This window comes from Solea solea, chromosome 4, assembly GCF_958295425.1.
Source record: "Solea solea chromosome 4, fSolSol10.1, whole genome shotgun sequence".
Taxonomy (NCBI): Eukaryota; Metazoa; Chordata; class Actinopteri; order Pleuronectiformes; family Soleidae; genus Solea; species Solea solea.
Genome location: NC_081137.1, coordinates 14688041 through 14713229, shown reverse-complemented (window position 1 = coordinate 14713229; position 25189 = coordinate 14688041). Strand labels below are relative to the sequence as shown.

At 40.3% G+C, this 25189-nt stretch overlaps 1 protein-coding gene across 1 annotated transcript in view; it reads left to right on the top strand.

The window, feature by feature from the left end:
- Positions 1–25189, top strand: part of camkk1a (calcium/calmodulin-dependent protein kinase kinase 1, alpha a) — a 64187-nt gene that overhangs the window by 18133 nt on the left and 20865 nt on the right. The window contains exons 2-6 of the mRNA XM_058626513.1: positions 8505–8959; positions 11468–11515; positions 13091–13144; positions 18371–18422; positions 19030–19163. Of these exons, the coding sequence (XP_058482496.1) occupies positions 8627–8959; positions 11468–11515; positions 13091–13144; positions 18371–18422; positions 19030–19163 (621 nt within the window). The 5' untranslated portion in view covers positions 8505–8626. The remainder of the gene's footprint in view (positions 1–8504; positions 8960–11467; positions 11516–13090; positions 13145–18370; positions 18423–19029; positions 19164–25189) is intronic.

Here is a 25189-nt window from a genome sequence, read left to right as displayed (position 1 = left end):
TGTGCAGATATAAGAGCTCTGATAGGATATTTAGATGGATGTATTGGTTTATTTGCGATTGCAGATGGTACTATTTTAAATGTGGGATAAAAGCCACTGACAGTGGTGACTGCAGGCTGTAAAACACGGAAGTGAAATAGTGTTCTCTTCATTGTTTTCTAACAACATATATATACTGCCATAAACATGATATACACAAGCATAACCAGCTTCCCCTACTTGCCAAGGCTGCAAATACTGGATGGAGAGCACAGAATAATTGTTACAAGTGTCTTGATGGTGGTTACACACTATCTGTTGAACCATTCTGTCATTATCTAAATTTGATTACAGTGCCGTCTAATTAGGCACTAATTGGTCCCTCGCACTGGTCCTTTAATCAGCTCTGAATGTTTGTTTTTTAATGCTGCGAAACAGTGGCGACGAGGTTGTGTTGTGCTGTCGTGATGTCTTCCATAATGATCCTTCTGGTTTGGATAACCAGCATGTCGCCGGGATTAGAATTGAATTGAGATTGAGCTGTCACATTATTCCCAGATCCTGTCTCCGGCAGGATGGTAAATGTTTACCGTTTGTTTTGTGTACGCCGCAGCGAGATCAAAGCTCACAGCCTCCACTTGCACTTTCAAGTAAGAGATAAGACGGCGACCTTACTGTATTGACTTGACTTACTGTGACATTTGCTCAGTGCGGTAAGATGAGCTTTCAGCAAAATTCCCCATGTCTGTGTGCAACAATGATGCTTAGGTTTTAATCTGCATGCACACAAACATACACACACCCGCAGGTCAGTCCCGCAAATATTATAACACCTCTCTTTGTAATGTCAAAAATGTCAGCAGCAGGAAGTGAGGACCAGACAGAGCCTAACGTGTGTGTGTGTGTCTGTGTTGTGCGTTGTACACATTTAATCAATTATTAATCAACTACAAACTCAATTAACTATTTTGATAATCGATTAATTGGGGAGTCTTTTTTCAATCATTCTTTCTTTGCTCTGTAACAAATAAATCATTAAAGCTGAATGAATATTTTTATTTCGGTCACATTCATATAAAAAAATAAACATAATATATTTTTACACAAATGTGCCACTAACTGAAAAAGGAGTAGGCTGAAGCATGTGACTTATTTTTGCCTATCCTATACAATCTATGGAAAGACCCGGAAAATCCTTACAATTTAGATTACAGTATTGAACTGTTTATTCATATATATATATATATATATATATATATATACATATATATATATATATATGTATATGTATATGTATATATATATGTATATGTGTATATATATATATATATATATGTGTGGGTATATATATATATATATATATATATATATATATATATATATATATATATATATATATATATATATATATATATATATATATATACATTCATAAGCAGTAACAGAACCAGTGCCATGTTTGAGGTGACTTTGTGTCATGACTTTTTCCCCATTTTTTCCCTCCATTTTCTCCTCTGTCCATCATCTTAATTGAGGGTGATTTGTGTTTCATCAGTTCATATAACTTTGTTCTGCAACCCAGACTTTGTCTTCTCTCTGGAAACATGTCCACCTCCGTCCTGGCCCGATCATTCTTGACTGTATTTCCACCGTAATCTTCTACTCCACATGACATGATCCTCAATTTAGCAGCAATTCAGTAAATATGTGTAAAGTCGGCTACACCTCCCACACAGTTCTGTCAATGTTGACCCACTCAAATAAAAGCCGACTCTTGTTTGCTAAACGCAAAAATCCATTATAATAATGCCAAAACCCTGAAGAATATATGTCTGCACTGTATTTGCATCTGCTGAAAGAAACACTTTGCAGCAAATATTCTCATTTAAACAATGCTGAATTATCAAAGGTTTGCTGATCTTTTGTCTGAATGATCTTATTTGTTGTAATCCTCTTCTTCAAGTGTCTATAACCCGTGCAATACTTTAACCCAGCCACCCATTGCTGGGTCAAGACTTTTGAGGTCTGTCTGGAATTGGGCCCTTGGGGGAGGTTCTGTCACGACCCCTGGATTAATCTAGGACAGGGGTGCCCAACCTTTTTAGTCAACGCCAGATATATATATAGACATCCAGATATAATAGAAAAAGTATTTTGTGAGTTGCTGAAACAATTTATGCATTTTTCTCCCTTCATGCTCTGGCATGAGGAAGAGGAAGCTAGTTTCTTGTAGTCAGGGCAGTAGGAGCTGGTTGTAGAGTTTTACACAATCCGTCTGGGCTGACCTGACCCATCTTAAGCACGCAGACATGGTTCGGGCGTGGGCAGCGATTCGGAGAGGGGGGGGGGGGCTAGCGTTGGCACAGCAAAGCCAAGAGAAATGACCAAAGACCGAGTTAATTAGTTATTAAAGAGTTTGATTTACCGTCTCGTGATCAACTGAGAATAAGTTGACTGGTTGGGCACCCAGGGTCTAGGAGTTCTTACAGTTGACTTTGCAATTTTTCATGCTCTGCTTCTGTTTTACTTAAACTGGGTTTTTTAGTTCTTTGTGTCTGGTTTTCTGTTCATCGTTTCCTGTTTTATTTTGTGCTTCTTCCTAGTGTTGTGGGCCTTGTTAAATTTGACTTCCTGTCCCTGCCTCCCTCGTGTATTTAGCCTCTGTGCTCCCAGTGTCTTTGTTGGTTTATTTTGTTTGTTTAAAGTCACGTTTTTTTTTTATATGTCATATGACCAGAAAGTGAATGACAGATGCGTTGATCGTGTGAGCCACGTGACCTCATTTTAACCCGATAGACAAAAAAAACAGCAAAACAGATGAGTGAACTTTTGTAAAAAGATTGTATGAGACTGATATTGTGATATTAGTATCTGCACTGGACAAGGGAAAAGTGGCATTGTGCCATCCCTACCAAACATTTGATAGGTAAAGCTTGTATAGCTCAAGCAGGAGTTACTGCAGATTTGCACAGTTGAGCTGGAAGCTTTTCAGCCCCTTTCTTTAAAGTTAACTGCAAATTCTCTTTGCACTTTGCCAAGGTCCCTGGAGGAGAGGAAGAAGCATTTAATGAAATGTATTCAAGATATACATGAATAATTGCTCGATGAATCGTTTCTATTAGATGCAAACAATTTAAAGTTTGTTAGAGATTCTTTTCCAGCAGATTTCCTTTTGAAAACTGTTTACCTCATTAAAAACATAAATGTAACTTAGGTATATGACTGTGAAATGTCATATAACCAGTTTAAATAAACATTTTCATCATTTCATGTCCTGATCCACCGCATTACACGCATTGTTATTTTTTATGTTGGCGTCATGTGATTAAGTTGCAAGTTCTTTATTGAAACACTTTAACTTCTGACAGATGGAACTACTGAAGTTATTGGAATAGATCTGACGGTGACAAAAAAAGGCGATAAATGAGAAATGAGAACTCACACTAACAATATTGAATCAGTCCGAAGTATTTGACTGTCGCCGTTTGACCATCCTTGAATTTTATTTTGATAAAAAGCTGGAAGAGTATTTAAATAATTCAAGTGTGTGAAGTGCAAAAATGTATGAATCATCGACGACATTAATCACCAACGACAATATTTGAAAATGTATACATTTGAGTGCGCTTCTCTCAGATTCTTCATAAGTTTCGATATCGGCAAGCTTCTGTCAAGTTATCAGTTAATCGGGAAAATAGATCAACATATTAACTGTTTATAAATCACTAATGGCATATCCTGTGGAATTTACGGTTGAAATCATTAATCCACTTGTGCAATAAAAATTGTTTTCTTTAACAATTTGGTCTCAGGACGTCATACGACAAATGGATGGTTGCTGTGGAAACGTATAGGAAATAGTTATTGAAAAAGTTGTCCTGCCTAATGAAAATGCGTGGCTACGTCCGTCTGTAAACAAATAAAAGTCTCTGTGCGGTTTAAAAGAATAACTCGTCCAGTTCTCTTCCCCCTCCTCCCACGTCCAGCAGGGTTATTGCTCACACATGCAGTCGGCTGAATGGTGGTGCTACCATGGAGGGAACTGCATTTCAGGTTTCAAGAGATAGATAATCACTAGCTGTGATAAGAATTAGCCAATTCTGACAGTTCCTTTTTTGTTGTTGCAGAAATGAGTCAGCAGTCAAACAATGCACTTCCTCTTACTGCTGACTGTTGAAAGGTTTCTCTGGATTGCAGTTTGAATAACATCATCTGTTATGTGCAAATTGGAGTGGGCAAATGTCTGTGTGTGTGTGTGTGTGTGGCTCCTAGGGCTGTGCATCTTTGCTCTCATGATGCTATTCAAAACACAATTTGAAAACGGAGGATGCATTACAGCCATAAATACCTACGTTAATGCGCGTAGCTACTTTTTCATCAATCACAACATGTAGTCAGATAAAGATGTGAACTTAAATAAACTGCCACAAACCGATCGTCCTCCGTTGTGGTCTGTTGTGTTGCGTTCGACGTCGTTGTTCAGGCACACCACACACCCCGTCTACCAAGTGCATGACATTTCTCAGTCAGAAACCATGAACCTTGATGGAAACTCACCATTAGCTTTCTGTCTGGCTGCTGCATCACCTTGCATTGTAGTCTTTTCCCTTTTTTAGAATCATTATTTTACAACCTCCCCTGTGTAGCTGATCAGTCTGGCATAATACCACAATGCTTTGCAAAATAATTTAGACTGGGAATCTTTATGTTGGCTTTGTTCTGCATTCAGCTCTGACACTTTAGACAAAGGATAAGGATCTGCTGATACTGAGTCCCGATGTGATACTTGCATAACAGAGCCGCACAGTTTGTTTAAAAATAAAGAAAAAAAGAAAAAAGGTCAGCGTTGATAAAATAAATAACATTCCTGCCAGAAGATTAGAGAGAAAGAAGAACAGACTCCTTTGTCATCAATATTTAGATGTGTCACTTCAACTCTCATGGTGGTACGAGAGGGAAAATGTCAAGGAAGTCCATCTAGTAGTTGTTCAAATACACCATAGAGTATTTGGCCACACCAAGGCCCTTTTCTATTCCAACATGACTGTGCCCCAGTGCACAAAGCAAGGACTATAAAGACATGGTTTGGTGTGGGAGAACTTGAGGCTGGTCTGCACTGACCTCAACCCCATCAAGCACCTTTTGGGATGAACTTGAACTGAGATTGTGAGCCCGGTCTTCCCCGTCCAACATCGGTGTCTGACCTCATAAACGCTCTACAGAAGGAATGGACTCAAATTCCCGTAGAAACATTTCAAAATCTTGAGGAAAGTCTTCCAAGACGTGTGGAAGCTGTCACAGCTGCAGAAGAGAGACCAACTCCTGTTATTGCTGCACCTGGACTTTGTCTGCTAACATACAGTGTTGCTGTTTCGATGCTTGGATGATTGTGACCCACCTGGACTAGAAGAAGTGGAACACTGGTATTCTTGACTATGTAGCTCTACCACGACACATTTCAGAAATAGCATACCATGGCCCATTTACTGAACAGCTCTTGTTTAAAAGCCATACAAGTCTTTCTTTTCAGTCTTGTTCATGGCACATACACAGATCCAGGTGGCTCCTTTTGGGATGAAGCCAATCACCACAATCGTTCCTCTCGATCCCCTGCTGCCACATAGGTGGATTATGTTTAAATGCCCTTCTCTTTATTGCCGTTCATGGTGCTTTTTGCATATCTGAGTTCTTCCACCTGCGGAACAAAACCTGAACCAGATGCACTGAAGAGCTTTGATGATTCACGTCTGTGGAAATCTGTCCCTGACTGACAAATGGAAAAGTGCAATTAACAAGCCTCACTAAATGGTTCACGCACACACACACACACACACATTTTTTTGTATGTCAGTCCACCCACAAGCACTTACGTACAGAAAGCCATGACTAAGGCCATAAAGCAGAGTTATTTGTGCATTTGAGTGCTTTATAAAATTGAGTCTCACAGTTGGTCTTAATGATAGGTAATAATATAATAATTATAACCTTTTTTTTTTGAAGAGAAAGTGCTTTAAAGAAATTTAGATTTTTTTTTTAAAATGTGTTTCACACAAGGCTACAACGATAGTAAAAAATTAAATCATAAAACCTAAAATAAAAGTCTAATTAAATCATGTAGCTTTTAAAGCTCCAGTGTGTAACTTCTGTTGCCAAATCACTGCTAGTGTTGCTAACTTTAAATGTAATGGACATCTGTTATATTTAAATGTTATGCAAATATATTTCTAATGAGGCTATTGACATGAAACTTTCAGCAGATGTCGGTAACCCCAGTAATCCACTCTCCAATTTATATGTTTTATAAAGTAAAGTGACACAAGAAATCCATTGCTGAAGAAAAATGGTCATGGTCAGATGAGACCAAAATTGAACTTGAATTGGATGTCATAGAACACGCCACTGCACACCACTCCAGAAACACCATAGCAACAGTGAAGTTTGAACATCATACTGGCAGACTTCATATAAGTGAAGGAAGGATGAATGGAGAAATGTATCGAGACATTCTTGATAAGAATCTGCCGCCATGACCGGGATGCTGAAGATGAAATGAGGGTGGACAATGACCTCAAACACACAGCCAAGGAAACTCTCAATTGAGAAACCTGCTAGAATGGCCGAGTCAATCGAATCCAATTGAATCTATGGGAAGAAATGAAGGCTTTTCTACTAAGTATTAGCTTTTCATTTTTTAGCGTTCACTACAAACAACCACCCACTCTCACACTCACACCTACAGTCAATTAAGAGTGTCTAATTTGCCCAAATCTGCCTGTTTTTTGGACTGTGGGAGCAAACACGTGCAAACTCCATGCAGAAAGGCCCTTGTGGCAAACCCCCGGTCTTCTTGCTGCAAAGGCAAGAGTGTTTACCACTACACCAACCATGTGGCCCTCCACTTTACTACACATGACTTCATGTATTTGATTTGATAGATTTTTATGTGTGCATTACAACTCTTTTGATTATTCTTTTGATTCCCGTGTCAGAAATCTAGATCGGTTTATGGTAAAATGTTGAACTCTCCACTATCTCACCACTATAATGATGGCCCCAATGGTGCTCACTATGGAGCATTCAGAGCATATGTAACTAATACTAGGGGGCAGGATCGCTTCCTAAATACTTGTGTCTTGGCTGTCCATGCTTTTTTTTTGCACCTCCTTTTTTCCAATACTTTATTACACATAACTTAATTTATGGACATGTTTTGATTTCTTTGTAGGTGTGCATTACTTGGATTGTTACCAACATCTGGTGGAAAATTTCATGTCAATAGCCTCATTAGAAATATACTTACTGAGAAAAACGTTGATGTTGTTCAATACTTATTTCCCTTATACTATATATTATATTAATCAGATATATTATAACTTTATAAAAGTGACTGCATATATTGATTGCATATTTTACAGGCAAGTTGTGTCGACTGGTATTGAGCAGTTTAAAATCATTCCATAAAACATTCAAATCATAGTCCGATGAGTTCACACGATGCTGATGAAGCTCCACACAACGATCTCTGTGTTTCTCAGTGCCAATATTCCCTTCCTGCACACAGTGACGCATGACTGAGCAGGAGAGACGGGCGTTATATATCACTGTGGCTGGAAACACCGAGATGTGCCCATGCAAAGTTTCAGACGTGGATCTTGTCGCTAAAAATACATCTGGACATCCAGTAGGACTTGGCAATCATATTTTAATCACCCGCGCAATTTTGGTTCCTCGCAAAAGTGATCGCCGCCAACGGCAATCAAGCGCTCCCCGAACAGCTGTCTGACTCGGTGCCCCCTCGCGTTGCTGTTTCATTCACCGCGAAGCTCCAATTAAGTTTCCTTGATGCAGTCTGGACAAGTTTAATAGTACGTTCAAAGACAGATATACAACACATAATTTACCAGAGACACACACATCAGGAGGTTGCCTCTGTGTGTGTGTGTGTGTGTGTGTGAGAGTGGGTGGGCCGGGTGAGAGACAACTAGGTCATCAAATGCAGGATCTTAGAGACTAAGAGAGACTTAGAGACTTGAACATTACTCAGAGTTGATAATGGTTCCACACTGGAGCTGTAAAGTAGTAACTATTAGGGATCGACACAATATCGCTGTCAGATATTAGCTTTATTGTTCATTTAACTACAGAAGACACTAATGGTGCTTTTCCACTATACAGTTGTAGCACGGCAACTGCTTTTCCATTAGAGACAGTACCTGGTACCTGGCTCAGTATAGCGATGCTCAGTATAGTGTGTGCTGGTTATAGTTTGATGGTGTTTGCTGACGTGACGTCCCAGGGAAAGACACTGTGTGTGAATCTGTTGTTATGAGTTGATATACATTATCTTGCATTTTTAAAGTCAGCAAATAGGTGTTTTTACACTTCAGAGCAGTGCAGCATCTGCCAGTCAGGTTTCTTTATCTGGCATGGGAGAGTATGATGACAAAAAAAATGATTTCTCATGAGTCAAACTCATGATATTAAGCAGATAAATCTCTTTTTCTGAACCTTCTTATCTTTTCCAGCTGTGGTGAGGCCCTGAACCTTCTGAGTCGTAAGCTGACCCAGGTCCCGTGGATGCTGGTGGGCAACCTTCAGTATTCTGCCCACCACCTGCTCCTGCACCGCTGCCGTCTCCCCGCTGGCCATGGCTACGGGCAGTGACCCCGGCTCCGAGAGGCCAGACCTCGACTGTGCCAGTCAGACCGGCGGTCTCGCGGACACCGTGGCTGCCATGACAATGAAAGACCCAGAAGGTTCGACTGCCAACGGCGTGAAGAACGGCGGGTCTCAGCCGGACGGGGCTCAGGCCAAGAGGACTCGGCCGCCGCGGCCACAACTCACTGGAAGGAAGTTGTCTCTACAGGAGAGAGGCACTTACCTGTCATCGGGCTCGGGGGGAGGCTACACCCACATCTCCCCCCGCGTTGCCCGCAGACCCACAGTGGAGTCGAAACGTGTGTCTATATCAGACTCTCAGGTGAGGAAGTCATTATTATTCATATTTCGTTGAAAATAATTCTCATTACATCTCAGAGCAGGATTGCTGTTGATCAAACAGGGAGACAGCGTGTCTGCTTTGTACCTGTGACGGAGCTTCTGCTATGTTTCTACTCCGGTTTGCCTCTGAAAATCATAATCGTTGAATTTTAAATCCTCTTAATGCTCTTCTGTGCTCGACTAAAAGCCAGGATTCAGACCTGCAAATGTTTCACAAGAAAGCTTTTGTAGAAAAGAAATGAATAAATTGAGGGAACTGAAATGTAGTGTTTTTTTTTTCAATAATTCAAACAAACTTTCTGCTTTTCCAGCTTCTTGAATGTGACTATTTTCTGGCTTCTTTGCTCCAAATGACAGAGAAATATTTAAAACTGAATCGTCATGGTTTGTGGACAAAACAAGACATTCGAGAACATCGTCATCAACATTTTCAGTACAGATGAATAGATTTAAGAAAATAATTGTGAGTTGCAGCTCTCGACATATGCAACAGGATATAGCGAAAGATCATTTCTATTCCCAAAAAGAGCCATGCAGCTGTGTGACAGGAAGAGCAAACGTTATTTATTTAGTACGTATTGAATATTTATGTCTGTATTTGAAATGGATGGAGAGTGCCAGGCTCCAATTAGCAAACATCATACCAAACACGCCAGTGTACGTCAGCTTAGTGATATTAACGCATCATTATCCCGGCTTCTGTCATAGATGTGCAGCCAACTGTTTCACGATGATGTAGTAACACTGCAGCCTGTTTGAAAACAATTGATTTTTTCAGCCCCAACATCAAATACAACAATACAGAACATACAGAATAAACATCCTTAGTGTGCAATGTTGCATTAAACCTGGCTGTATGGGGTCATTGGGCTTTAAATATGATCACACTTAAGTCCTCCTTTTATTACAGAGTTCCTGACGCAGACGTTATGCATCATCACATTGAAATAATGGTTTCATATTGCAGTGATCTACGCTGATATTGATCAGTTGTTGAGTAACGGATGGAGAAATAAGAATATTTGTAATTATTTGCAGTGGCCCAGTGGAGCGTTCGTATGCATGCAGCGTATTTGTTTGAGTTTCTTTTTAGCATGAGCTTCCTTATCCGTCAGCCCTGACAGAGTATTAACTGCAGCCGCAGAACATGTGCCGACTGATGGAATGTGATGGCTCTTTTCCTTGGATTTTCCTCATTTGCCTTTCCCCTTTATCCTTCTCCGCCCCATTTTCTCTCCTCCCTCTGTATCTCTTTAACAAATCAAAGGGATTCTGCTCACCTCACACAACCCCACCCTCCATATTTAATCCCTCATCCTTTTGTCATCGCCGCTGCCCACACTGCTTCACATCACCGTACCCCCCGGTGGATACAACCCTACGAGCCACATCACCAACGTCACACTCGACCCCTGCGCTGCACTGTGATTTGCTGCGGTACTTTCAGTCGTGCCGTTCCAGTCATTTTTTCCTGTCATTGATGTTGTTGCCTATGTGGTCTCCTGCCGCCTTTCATTCCTCAAACATGTTCCAGTTTTCGACCCTCAGGCTCTGGTCTGGCTCACACTAAGCCTCCCCCACCCCCAACTGTAATGAGAGCACCACTTTCAATCTGCTCTCTCCTCCGCTTCATCCCCTTCTCTGTTACACTTAAATCCCAGCTCGCTGTCTGCTCGTTGCTTCCCGTAGACCCCCTGCCCACCCTCCGTCTCCTCTTCTCCTCAGTTTCTCTCCTCTGTAAAAATTCTGTCTGCCACTAAACTCTCCTCTCTCCTCTCCCTCTACCTCTCTGTCCTGCTGTGGTCTCCTCTCCTCTCCTCTCCTCTCCTCTCCTCCCCTCGCTGCAATGGCCCTGGTTGACTCTGTGCTGTAGCAGTGGTTGCTATGGAACTGCAAATCAGCCATTTAAGCAGTGGCACTCTAATGGATTTGCAGACAGTAAACAGAAACTACCGAATGCATCGTTACCTACATCTCAGAAATAAATAGCTTTCAACACACATGCTCACGCTCACAGAGGGAACATTTTGTTCTGTACCAAATGCTTCTATCTTTCTCTCTGGGTTTTTTGTGTGGGTCTCTTTAGCGCTGATGATGTTTATATCGATCATCTATTTCCTTCTCTTTTCGGCTTAGCTTTTCCTTTGGTTATTTTGGCTCCAGAATATTTGGTAAAAGGACTTTTTTTTAAAATTAATTTAGTGAATTTCTCTGTTTGGATTTGCAAAACAAATCATTTGGTCGACCCAGAGGAACCTTCAAAATGATGGACAGTATTCAGCTTTTCAGCCAGTTGTGGGCTGTGTGTGGGGTTTTATGTTCTGTGATGGGAGAGGGAGGGATAGCTTCATTTCTAATTAACTCATACCCCCGTTTTTCAGTTTTTTTCTATGTTTTCTTTTTGACCCTTGGGCAGTAAAGTGTATTTTGTTTATTTCTGAATTTGTGTAATAAATCTCCTCTCCTCTCCTCTCCTCTCCTCTCGCAGGACTGTATCCAGTTGAACCAGTACAAGCTGAAGAGTGAAATTGGAAAGGTGAGTTTGTTTTTACATCCTTGACCTCTGCTCGGCGTGCACCTGCTCTACAAACATTTGCAAATGCTGTTTACCCACGTTCTCATATTCCGAAGCCTTCTGTACCTCGTCACAGGCACATTTTTGACCCTTTTCCAAAAAAGCTGCAGCCTCACCGACACTTAAACATCTTCTCATATAAAAACTGATAGAACCTATACATTTCACCTCACCTTCTATCTGCTCTCTCATCAAAGCTCCGCAAACCAAAATACAAAAACTGCTGGAAGCCGAGTGGAGCGGGGGGGGGGGGGGGGGGGAGCACTGTGAGAACAGCTTTGTTGCCGGGGTCTCCTCAGCAGCTCATCAGGCTCATCCACAGTGAAGTTGGAACCTTTAAAAAACAAAGTGTCCTCCTCTCTCTCTAAAAATGGGATTTAAATGCATTTAAAATAGGCACAATTTCATAGACTAACACATCAAATAAAATATTAGATAAAAAAAAAAAAATGATTTCCATTTATCATAGTGACACTTTCATAGGAGATACCCGATCCACTTTATAACATACTGCTCCTGACATAGGAGGTGCCGGAACAGGATCCGGCAAATTAAGCCCTGGTGTCAACAAATAACTCACAGAACGCTGCTCAGTTATCCACAGTGTCAATACAGCGTTCGACCTAATTGTACAGTAACCTAAACCTATAGGAGTTACTATTATTCTGACATTTCAAGCAGTTATTTACAAACATGTCAAAATCCCCTATCTCACGAGGCAACAGTTTCCAGAGAAGAAATCCAGAATCCTAACATCCATGACCTAAATCCTCAGGACAGTGAAAGAGAAAAGATGTTGACTAAAGTCCACAAATAGATTTTTTTCTTCGTAAGATAAATTGAAGGACAATTAGACCCCGAGTCATTCGTGAAGAGCCAGATGGCAGTTTGAGCTGCTGAAGACATCAGTGGCGATAGAAATCAGTTTATTTGATTTATGTGAGTGTTTCATCGGCTTTTCACTTAATTCATGTTTGCTCCTATCAAGAGGAACTCTGTGTGTGTGTGTGTGTGAGGAGCCACTCTGTGCTGTCAAAGGATAAAAGTGTGCTTTCTTCAGAAGAGTGTGTTGGTTTGATGAAGTGACTATAGGGGCTAATGTGCACGACAGTGTGGAAAATGTCAAATATTGAATCCTTCTTTTCACGTCAGTTTTATTTATTTACTGATAAGTGCTACTTTTGAGTTGCTCATTTTGCTTCATTTTAATGTGATGTCAGACATGATTAAATAATGTTTAATCACAGTGAGTTGAGTTTTAATAACTGATCTTTAAACCTAGTTGACAAATTGTTAATTGCAGAGTTTATGCAAACACTCTTTTCTAAATCAGTAAACATGTTTTGTAACGGTTCTTTAAAAATGCACTATGGCAATCTCTCTGCAAGTAGATTTTACAAAGAAGTCATATTTATTGATTATTAAAATAATATGCAAACTACTATAGTGTAGTGAGATGATTCTGGTCGTTTAGGTGTTCAAAGTGGAGCTGAGAAACACACAATGCATGTCTTTGTTGTTGTTGTTGTGTTGCAGGGCTCCTATGGTGTGGTCAAACTCGCCTACAACGAAGATGATGATAAACATTATGTAAGTGTCCATTTTTGTTTGCAGTCACATTTCATACAGCTGTTGTGCGACCGTGGTCTGCACTGCAGTGCCTCTGTCACACACTGCTCTCCTCTCAGTCTCCATTCACCGTCTAGACGCAGGAGCTTTGCAGGAACTCAGCGGGATATTGATTTTTTCTTTCTTTCTTTCCTTCTTTCTTTTCTTCCCCTTAACCTTGTTGCTCAGCTCTGGGTCTGATCCACCCATATTGCGTCAATTGCATGTGAAGGGACAGTTGCTACTTTAAAGGGATAATCCAGGTGTTTTTGAAGTGTGGTTGAATGGCATCACATTATCATATTCCTTTACACCCTTTACACCTGGTATTAGAATGTGTTTTCTGTGATCAGATAGCACTTCACCACATGTCATCACCTATTTACTTCTGCAAACATTTCCAACAGCAGAGGAGGCTCGCTGCATTTACACTTTACACAATGTGTCTCCCATCACCTGCAGAAGTGGTTTGGCAGATCAGATAACAATCTGTCCCCGGTGGATTTACACCTGTACTTACTTAAGTGGTCAGATGCTATCCGATTGCAATCTGACTGTTTATAATTTATAATGCCAGGTGTACAGGTGACTTTTTAAGAATATGTTCATAGAGGCACAAAGGGAGTTTTTGATTCACTGCCCAGTAGTTTTTCAACAAACCTGAACTACCCCTTTAAGGTTCACCCGAGACTTAATCTCCACAGCAGTTTTGCTGTTGCTTTCATGAGGAATCTCCCTCTGGAAATGCCGGCGTGACCTAATTTCAGGCATTTCCGTCGACGTGATTCGCTCCTGTAAAAGCTCTGCAGCCTCAGACGCTCTGCGTACAAACTGATGTACGCTTTAAGTGTATGAGTGCAACTGCACTGCACACCGACCACAACGAAAGTGTTTGGATACAAACACAAACTGGAGATGTACTTTTGAAGCGGAGCCAGTGAGGAGCCGAGCAACAACCCCATATTAAAATGGGAGCTTGGAAATGTGCTGATGCTGAGGAGTGAACTACAGGACACAGACTGCACTTCCATTCTAATAGTGTTCCTATTCTAATGTTCCCTCTGGAGTGGAGCGAAGATGTGATGTTACCTTGCTGAGCTTGTCAAATGTGCCGCAGGATGCAACCATTACCAAAATGACATCCATATTGGACAAAATGGCAAAGATGTATTTGCAGGGAGAGAGTCATGGAGCCTTAGTGAGTTTCTCTTGACCAAAATCACCCCATAGATTCTGAGATTATTCAAATTAAAGCCATTTAAAATTGGGAAATGTAAAAACACAGGTTTATTTATTTATTTATTTTTTTTACTGCTACAATATTTCCCATGTGTCCCATAAAACGTGCAATAAACTTTAATGCTTGCTGTTTAATGCTTGGCAATAATATGGCCAAAAGTGATCAACATTGGACATTTCCATAATAATAAAAATGTCAGATAATTGAAGCTTCAGCTTTCACTCAAGAGCAAAACCTGTTAAAACCGCTCAATTTTGGTCTTAAGCGTCTTTATCGAGAGTTCGGCTAGGGTTTTAAAAACTATATTTGTTGTTATGTAATAGAGTTTTCTTCAGCAGCGATATGACAAACGTTTAATATATACCAATATGTTCATACATTGGACAATTTACAATCGTCTATCAGATAATCAGATGTTTATTGTGATTATTTCTGATATTTTACATCTTTTTTAGCCTTCTCACCCGACTCTTAGTCCTTATGTAGCAGCAGCAGCAGTGTTCAGCATTGATATGAAAGTGGGGATAAAAATAAAATGGTGACTAATTCCTCCCCGTGTCCTGTATTATCGCTAACATCTTGTCTAGTGGGTGTTGGATTGGATTTCAGTCGATTACTGAAGGTCTTTGAAACAGGCATGTTTGTTGTTGCCTCCAGTTAAGTCGTATAATTAGCCCACAACTTGACTAGCAGGCAGCTAATTATGGTGCCATTTATCAGCCTCGTGGGCCAGAAGTCGCCTCAACTCCTGAAACGGCTCACTCAACTCCAGTCAAATTTGGAAGGGAGATAAATTTAAACTGCTAATTATTAGCAGATGCTCGAAGCAGTCGACGTAATCAATGTTTGTTTCCCTAAGTGACTTCCAGCAGTCTGGACACACCCACACACCCACACACACACACACAGGTCCCAACATCTGTTTTTGCATCTGCTTTTTTTTCACTCAGTTATAATTTTGTAGCGAGCAATGGTCTTAAGCAGGGGTGTCAAATGTAAGGCCCGCGGGCCAGAACCGGCCCACCAGAGGGTCCAATCCGGCCCCCCAGGATGAATTTGTAAAAAATTTCACATTTCGATTAGATTAGAATACTATATTTTATTTCAGTTCCAGATACCTAAATGTTTTGTACATTTGTAAATTGTAAACTTAGGCATAATATTGTTGAAATTGCACTTATTTTTCTCAAGAAATGTCAGGTTGTTCTCATGTTTTGTAAAAAAGATGCTTGAAATGCTTGTTGTTAATAAATGCTATTATTTGCCCAGTTGAGATTAAATCGTGCTGTATGTGGCCGCTGAATTAAAATGAGTTTAACACCCCTGGTCTAAAACATCTTTGCGACAAAAAAAGGAACATTTGAATTACATTTTTCAGAAAATACAGTATGTATATGTGTGTGTGTATACAATGAGAGACGTGTGTGAGTGTAAAATATATAGAATATCATTTCTAATATGTTAGATTATTGGGTTTCCTTACATTAACCGCATTTTTTTAATCCAGCGTCGTATGTTGTCACCAGTGAGTGTTCGTATCCATGGGTGCGTTCACACCAGCCCTTACGTCATCAAACCCTAACGTGTGAATTGTGCAACTGAACTCTTATGCGCACCAAAGAAGCGAACTCTGGACCGCCTAAAAACGTAGTCTCGGTTGGCTTCAAGTGAACCAAATGCAGGAAGCGGACTAGAGCGCAGGCTGAGCCCATTATTGCAGCGTATATGTGAAGTATGTTCGCATAAAACAAAATAATAATTGCGTTGTCGCATCAGGAAGGGCATCCGCTTTCCAAAGAAAGAAAAGAAGAACAAAAAAACCCTAATCTTTTCTTTGTATTGAGCCTTTTCAGAAGCTGTCAGTGTGTGGCCAGGAGGAAAATGGATTCCTGGAATGAGCTCATAACTAATTTACTGCGGAAATGAACCAGGTAGACAATCTGCCAAAGGGTCCAAGCATACAATTGTGTGCGGAGGATAAGCTGAGCCTAAACAAAATGTTAAATGTCAGAGAAAGTGAATTTCACACAGTCTCACAGAGACCGTGGCTGAGTGACAAGTGGGACTTATTTTCATGCTGCTTTTTAATTTAGGGAAAGTAAATGAGATTTCTTTCCTCTCGGGATTAATCTGACCTCAAAGAATCTTTTTCTCAAAAAAACACACATATTCGTATATCAGTATGGCTCGAAAACAACCGCCATTCACTCAGGAACACTCTGGTCATAATTAAACCATTTATTGTGACAAATAGAAATGCAGTTAGATTTATGGCTGCACGCTTTTGATGCTCCCGCAGAATGGACGAGCAGCATGCGGAGCTGAAACAAGGGAGTGATATGCAAGAACACTCTGTACAAGAGTGGGAACCCAATGAAGACAATGAATGAATGGAGACAATGAATGAATGAACAATGTCAACTTTTCATAAAAATGGTCGAGCAAACGCCTTTACAGCAATAGCAGACATCAGGAAAGTGCAAATACATGTCTAAAATGACGCCATCGCTATAGCCAGTACCTGGTTATGGTGTGTGTGTGTGTGTGTGTGTGTTTCTCACGAGGACTGCGGGTCGGCGGCCATGATCTCGCAAGGCTGGTTTCAGATAATAGACAGTAGGAGGAGTGGAGTCCGCCCCCGATCTCCCCACTACAAGACATTTAACCATCACAGTGACTCTGAAGCTGTTAAATTAGGGTAAAAAATCCTGCAAATTTCCACTTGAATGCAAAGCTTAATTTGCTGGTTGCTAGGTCGATGGTGTTTTTACGGCAGTCGGGGGGGGGGGGCTGTAATGTTCTTCTAGATTGAATCATCCAGATCTGACTCATTGTCCTTTCTACTTTGCCTCTTTTCTAATAAAAAAAAATCTATAATAATCACAGCTGCAGCTCAACCTGGATTATTGTGTAATGTGGGTGAGTGGGTATTGATTTGTATACTGTGACTAATTATTAGATTACGTCAGGTTTGATCGCGTCTATGTTGTATATCTGAACACACGATCACAGAGTCAGACTTTGGCTTTTCTCTGAATCATATGGAGTGAAATAATATATGAAGCTGTGATGACGCACTCCACCTACGTCCACAGACGTGTCAGAGAAATAAGGCCGACTCAGTCCAAGAGTCGGCGATGAGCTCAGAGCGGCATATGAGGATGTGGTCATGTGACTGTCAGACGCCTGAATGCATTCATGAGCTCTGAAGCCCACAGCTACAACAATTCTGAAATGTCCTGCAGAGTCTATGACTGTTTTATGACTCTGGGCTTGAGGGATGCTTGATTCCCCCTCACACACACACACACACACACACAGCAGCCCAGCATGAGCACTGCGCAGGGGAGAATCCTCTTCTTGCTGCTGCTGCTACTGCTGCTGCTGCAGCTGCTGCAGTTGCTGCTGCTGCTGCTTTCTGCACAGTCATAGCCATGACTGTGTTTATAGCATAGGTTTTTAAAAAAAAAGAAAAAGCACAGAGCTGTGCATCACTGAAACAGTTTGAAGTGAAATAAAAAGTGAAAATGCATGCGACTGACTGTGAATGAATTTTTATTCAAATCAACAACGACTGCCAGTGTGCAGGTTCTAGTGTTTTTTTGAGAAACAATCAACCCTGTTTGGCTCCATTGCCTTCTTATCTGTTCACATACTCCCTCCACCTTTTTACAAGGATAATAACATAGATGGATAATCCTGCTGCTGCTGCTGCTGCTGCTGCTTACGTTGTTTTATATTCAAATAAATAAAACCCACAATGTGTTTATAACAATGTTCTCTGGGGCCCATTGACATAAAAGGTAAATAAATGTTTATTTAATGTCAGTATATATGTATATATATTTGTTTAATGATGTTTAATAATCCCAGTTTATAGGTTCTTAGTTCATGATTGATGACGTTGGCTCATCATCATTTTATGCGTAATATTCTTTGCTGATGTAAAGCATTGTTTGCTTCCTCAGGCCATGAAGGTGGTGTCCAAGAAGAAGTTAATGAAGCAGTGTGGGTTTCCACGTGAGTTGCTGTTCTTTTTCTATTCTATTCTATTGGAATGAGACTAAGAAGTCTCTGGATTTGACCGAAGCAACATTGAATTATTTTCTTGTTTTCTTTAACTGTTATTTGGTATTCCAGTATTGTCAGTCATCGTTTAAGCCCAACGACGAGACACTTTTAAGATGTATTGTGCGACAAATGTGTTCTGACCTTATTTTGTTGTCTCCATGTAAACGTTTTATGTTCAGCTGTCGAGTCTAAAAACATTCTCTCTCCGTTGCTTTGTTGTCTGGTTCAACTCAATCATTTATATCAGCAACCGTCAAATCCATCCATCGTGAAAATTAAGAAAACGTGCAAGTGCAAGTAAGAAAATAAAAATAAACAAGCTGACAGATGGATCGGGACGATGAAGTACTGAAAGACTGGGCTCTGAGGATAGTGTGTGGTTACTAAGGCGACGACTGAAACCTGAAATCTAAAGCCAGGCCTTAGAATGCGTAGCTTTTAAATCTTATTTTGAACATTTACAACTTTTACCATATTCCAAGAGGTAAAAAAAAATAAAAGTCACTTTAAAATCAGTAAATAATGTCTGGTAAATTCACGTGTGCTTTGTCTGCAGGTCGTCCGCCCCCGAGGGGACCCAAGGCAGCCCAAGGGGAGCAGCCTAAAATCTTAGGACCTTTGGAGAGGGTCTATCAAGAGATTGCCATCCTGAAAAAATTGGATCATGTCAACATTGTGAAGCTGGTGGAGGTGAGAGTCTCTCTGTTTGGTTGTTGGACACTCGACAGTAACTGCACTAATACAGGACATTGGGTCATATACGGTAGATATTAACATTTACCCTTGTTTTTAAAGGAGCTGCATATGCGATTAAATTGTATTAAGTCATAAATTGAGCATACAATGGAAATACGGACAGTATATTCATCCTTTTTTTATTTAATTCACAGACTACAAATGGAAGATGTTGTAAAAGTGTAGATCTGGTCTTTCAGTTTTTGTGGAGTTTGGTTCCTCCAACTACTTAGTAACCTCGAGTCTTTGATGCTGTCCTTTTTAAAAAATAAATAAATAAAAAATGGATTACAGTCACCGATTTAACCTCTAGTTGCATATCTTACATATAGCCCGTTTAACCACCACCAATGGTTCAGTCCGGACTACGATCCATAAATGGCTTTGGCCTTTGGCAGATTCAGATGCCATATATTATTTGCAGATTATTACATTTTCAAAAATTGATTGGAATCCATGGCTTGTCAGGAGTTTCTTAGGACGGATCGATTTTTAAAGGTCCAATACAAGTCTGATGTTAGAGTGATTAAAAACAGAAAGTCATTATCCTTGCTCCTGCTCCTTTTGTTTATTTCTAACTTAATCCTGGTCGTTGTCCAGTGAAAGATCAAGGTCAATGACTTTAGTAACATGACGAGTGTTGAGTTTAGATTAGAAAGACCATTGTACAGACATGAAGCCTCGAAGATACTGCATCTGTGGTCTAGTAAAGAATCAACATTAATAATACCCTGCTGTGTGATATAATCAGATCTCGTCATATTTGAAATGGTAAACCTTAATACAAACCGTCAATAAATCCACACACTGAACTTAATAATATGCACAAAGCAAACATGCAGTGGTCCTGTTCTCCACCTCAGCTGTTCAGTAAAAATAAAAATTAATATTAATGGTAATGACAGCATTATGTGTCAACAACATAAACAAAAGGTATTTACTGACTGTCATGGTGGTTCCACTCACAAATGAGGCTTTGTTTGTGTTTGTGTTGACCAGGTTCAGATTGTTCATTGTTGTGTGTTCCTTGTAGGACCACAAGTCAGCAAATTGACAACCAACCCACAAAAAAACAGCAAACAAATCAAATATAGCCATTGAACAGTGTGCAAAACAAAATGTAAACAACCAACAAGAGAAACATGACAACCGCGAAGAGACACAATGTCAACAGAGACACAAAAAACACAAATTACATTTTTGAGATGAGATGAACTGTGATTACAAAGATGCATAAGGACAGAAAACGGCAAACACAACAAAAGATGCAATTTGACGACAAAAACACAAAACAACAACACAAAACAACAACACAAAACCTGACCCAAAAAGGCTGAAAAGAGGTGAACTACAACTAAAAAGATGCATGAAGACACAAAACAACAAGAAACGCTCACAACTGACGACAAAGGCATGAACTGTGACAAAAAAACTGACAAAAACAGGCCGCAGAGAGACTTTGCACACACGTATAAAGACACAAAATAAAACATACTAACCGAAAACAATTACAAAGAGGCACAATTTGGCAAGAAAGATGCACAAAAGACCAAAGAATAACATATACACTTCACAATAATTAAGCCAGACAAGACAGCAGTGTGGTCTGAAGGTGTTTTGGTGTGTGAGCTCTGTGGTCAGGATTGTCCTCCAGCACTGTGCGTTCAGATATATATATATATATATATATATATATATATATGTATGTATGTATATATATATATATATATATATATATATATATATATATATATATATATATATATATATATAAATATATATATATATATATATATTTCAGATAACCTTTCTGGTTGTGCGCCATGACTCATGCTCCGTCTCATGTCGAAGCAAAGGAGTGGATAAACACAGCGCTGCCGGGAAACAGGTGGGAAATATGAGATGGATTTTCCCACCTGGCACATCGATCATGCTCTAAATGCATTTTTATATTTACAGCAGCCAACACTCTCCAACTAAGTTTGGAAAAAAAAACCTGAAGGTGGACTGATGACACTTTGAGCAGAGGTGGCTGTTTATGAAATGTGCTTTTGATGTGACGTGGCTCAAGATGTCTGCCGCTCCCTCGTGATATCGTCAGAGGGTTATTGTCAGTGTCGGCCAGATGGCGGAGGGAGAAGGGCTGCTGTTAGCGGGAGTTCAGTTCAGGAAGTCAGTTGATAGAAAAGCTGCACGGCTTGTAGGAGTGTAGAGGGTGGCAGAGGATTTATTTCAGTAAAATGTGAGTGCTTCTTTTTGCTCACTCACAGCAGAGAGATCACACATCCATTTCTCTTTCTCTCTCTCTCCCTGTATGTGGGCCCCTCACTTTCACTCACATAATGGCCAGGAAAGGCCAATGGAAAGACAACATGCTCCATCCCTCGCCATCTCTGTGTTCATCGGCTTTAATGAGCGGGTCAGAAATCAGGATCGCATTCATTACTGGGATCCAGCTAAATCCTGTCCACTCCGTCTCATTACTAATAGACATCCCCCCCCCCCTCATTTTGACACATTAGAGCCCACGCCAAGTGAAGCAGATTAGAACTGATGAAAGTGATATGGTCATTTGTCACATGCTGGTTGGGGAGAGAGACGGTAAAACTGGCCCAAAATCCCTTTAATGCGTCTTACGTCACCACATCTACACATTAAAAGACTTGGCGACAACAAAAAGATACTGTTTGTAGCTTCTTCTTCTTCTTCTTCTTCTTCTTTTTTTTTGAAATAAAGGAAAATAATGATCAGTGTTTATGTGCTGCTCTCCCTTTTCCAGTGCAGTGTCCTTGGCAAACGTTTCCTTCCCTGTGATCATTTAAATGTCAGAGTCACCGGGATGTCGTATGTCAGACAGATACTGCGGATGAAAGGCAGCGTTCTGTGGGTGGTTTTGAGGCGGGAGCTGTTTACTCGCAGAAGTGTGGCATATGGGCCGTGTCGTCCTCTGGGAGCGCCTGTTTTCATTAACCTGGTGGAGGAGGAAATATCAACCGGGCTAAAACTGCTCAGGGGCATTTAAAAAAAACTCCTTTGTTTACTTTGTGTCATTAAAAATCACAATGCATTGTGTAATGTTAAACTTCTAATTTAAGCAGATATGTCCCTGACACATATTGCATTTTCACATTTGTTAATATTAAAATACGAATCGCCATACTTGTAATAATGGAAGAATTAGATCTTTGAAATATGAATGCTCTCCAACATGTAAAATGTCAAATTTTTCTAATTAATGTAAGATGTAGAACAGTTGAAAATAAGAGAATAGCATTTAAAATTGTGATTTAGATTTTGACTTCTTCAGCCCTGTTGTAGATCCTGGGGGTGGGAATTGCAGGGTAACTTTCAGCGTCATGTGATACAATACACAATATAATAATAATACCCAGGATGATGGAAAAACTAAGTTCCAGCACTCCCCTCATCATATCATGCACGGCATGTCTGTCAGCATTATTAAATCAATAACACTAAATAATGAAATCTTTCAGTAAATAAAAGATACCAGAAGGTCTTAGTGGTGTTCACAACATCTAGTTATTTAATGATTTAGTCCTTAAATAAAACAACAAAAAGAACTGCACCTGTTTCACAACTTACATATATTTAGATGATCCGACAATGATTTAAACTTCAAGCACACAGACCATTTTAATTTCCTGTTATTATGCTGTTCCTCCAGGACACACGAGTGGCAAGAAGTCAGTAAATATTACAAAACATTTGTGAAAATTCTTCCAATAGATATTGTTCCTCGTTAACAATTTAAAAAAAAAAACGACTATTGTGAGAACGGGGGGTAAGTGTCACTGTGACATCCCGTGTGCCGGCACTCAAAACTGTAAAATTAAGATAATATCCCAATACACCAATGCTGTGATAATGTATTGCAAGAACCACATTTCTGTGCGCCATCATCCTGCTTAGACTTTACTTTAAGTGACGCTGACACCCTGACCTTGAGGAGTCGCAGGATTTTCAGCCAAATAATCCAGATGCTGTCAAGTTTTGCAGTTAGCGGCCAATCACTTCAATCAAATGTGTGTTCAGCGGTCGCTAAGTGCAAACAATCGCGGTGACCTGCCAACACCCTCTCGTTGTGTTACACGCCTCATTCGGATTTAGATATTTGACAATCAGCGACAGCGGCTGAGACCCAACGAAGAAAAAAAAATGAAAGCGGTTCATCAGAGGGAGGAAACATGAGGAGACGTGGCAAAGATAAGACACTGCTTCAGTAGACGTGTGGCGGGAATTCAGTTTAATAAAGACTTAAAAGAGAGTCAAAGACAGCAAAGTCTTACATTATGTCTGCTGATGTACTCCATACATGCTTCACAAGATGCTTCATTTTGCTGCTTGAAAATGTTGCTGCAGTGTTGTTACATGGGAAACATGCACATGTTTGTGTTTGTCATTAATGTTATTTAATAATCTGTCTGTGGAAGAAACCACTTTTCAATCCAGAAATACAAGTTACTGAGCACAGTGGAGCTGCACTCATACCAGATATTACCTTGTGACATTAACATAACTGTGCCACCGTCTGTGGATGGATGGAGTTGGCATGTTCTCCCAGTGTGTGCGTGGGTTTTCTCTAGGTTCTCAGATGCAGATTTGGGGATTAGGCCATTTGGACACTCTAACTCAGGGGTGTCAAACTCATTTTTGTTCAGGGGCCACATGTAGCACAATTGTGCACAAGTGGGCCGAACCAGTAAAAATAGTAAAATAATAGCACAATAACTTATGACCAACAAGATCTCCTTTGTTTTTTCATCTTTGTTTTACATTTAATGAAGGATATTGTTACAAAACATGAAATTTCTTGAGAAATATAAGTGCAATTTCAACAATATCGTGCCAAAATTTACTATTTACACATCACCCTGGATCTATAAAGGCACAAACATTTGGTCACAGGTATCTGGAAGGGAAAATTTTGCATCTGACATTATGTTTAGATTGTAATTGTAGTGTGAAATTTTAACAAATTCATCCTGTGGGCCGGATTGGACTCTCTGGCGGGCCAGTTCTGGCCCCCGGGCCGTATGTTTGACACCCCTGCTCTAATTTGACTGTAGGTGTGAGTGTGAGTGGACGGTTGTTTGTCTCTATATGGCCCTGTGATGGACTGGCAACCTGTTCAGTGTGTACCCCACTTAAAGCCCTATGTCAGCTGGGATTGGCACAGCAGCCCTCCCCGCCTCCCCGTGACCCTCATATGGAGGATAAAGCTCGGCAGCTGCAGTCGTGTCAGGTTTGCAGAAACAACTGCGTTCGATAAGATTACAGAGAGTGGCTCTGTTCAAACAGACCGAGATTGTAAATGTTAACTGAATTTACTGACGGGACTCAGGCGGTGTATTAGAGTGACTGGCATGGACACCCCGAGATAGGCCGCTGTAGCCATGGTTACCGTACACAAGAAATGGCAAAAGCGGTGGCCTTGAACTGTAATTCATACTCGTAAAAAAAAAAAAGGAAACACGGCGAACACAGCCAGACGACCCCGAGGTCAAATGGGGCTGTGGCGACTCACTTTCTCCCAGGAGCCGCGCAACAGGTTAGCGTCCGCAGCAGAAACGTGAACATGGACACGTTAGATTAAATTACAAGGATTAAAAAACTCCTTTTATTTGAGAAGAAAGAAAAGACTGTTCACTCCTTTATCGTGAAGAAAACAATTTTAATCACGGCTTGGTTCTGAATGCGTGAATTATGGATAGATAGATAGATAGATAGATAGATAGATAGATAGATAGATAGATAGATAGATAGATGCACAATCTACAGGGACAACACATACATTTACATCTCGTCACATGTTTGAAAAGGAGTAGGCAGAAGTATAAACTTACAGTATATGTACATTCCTATTGCACACAACTCAATGTTTTCACTACTTTATCCCATCACCAAATATTTACATATACAGTATGTTCTACTAAGTACTAACTTCTCAGTACAACACAAGA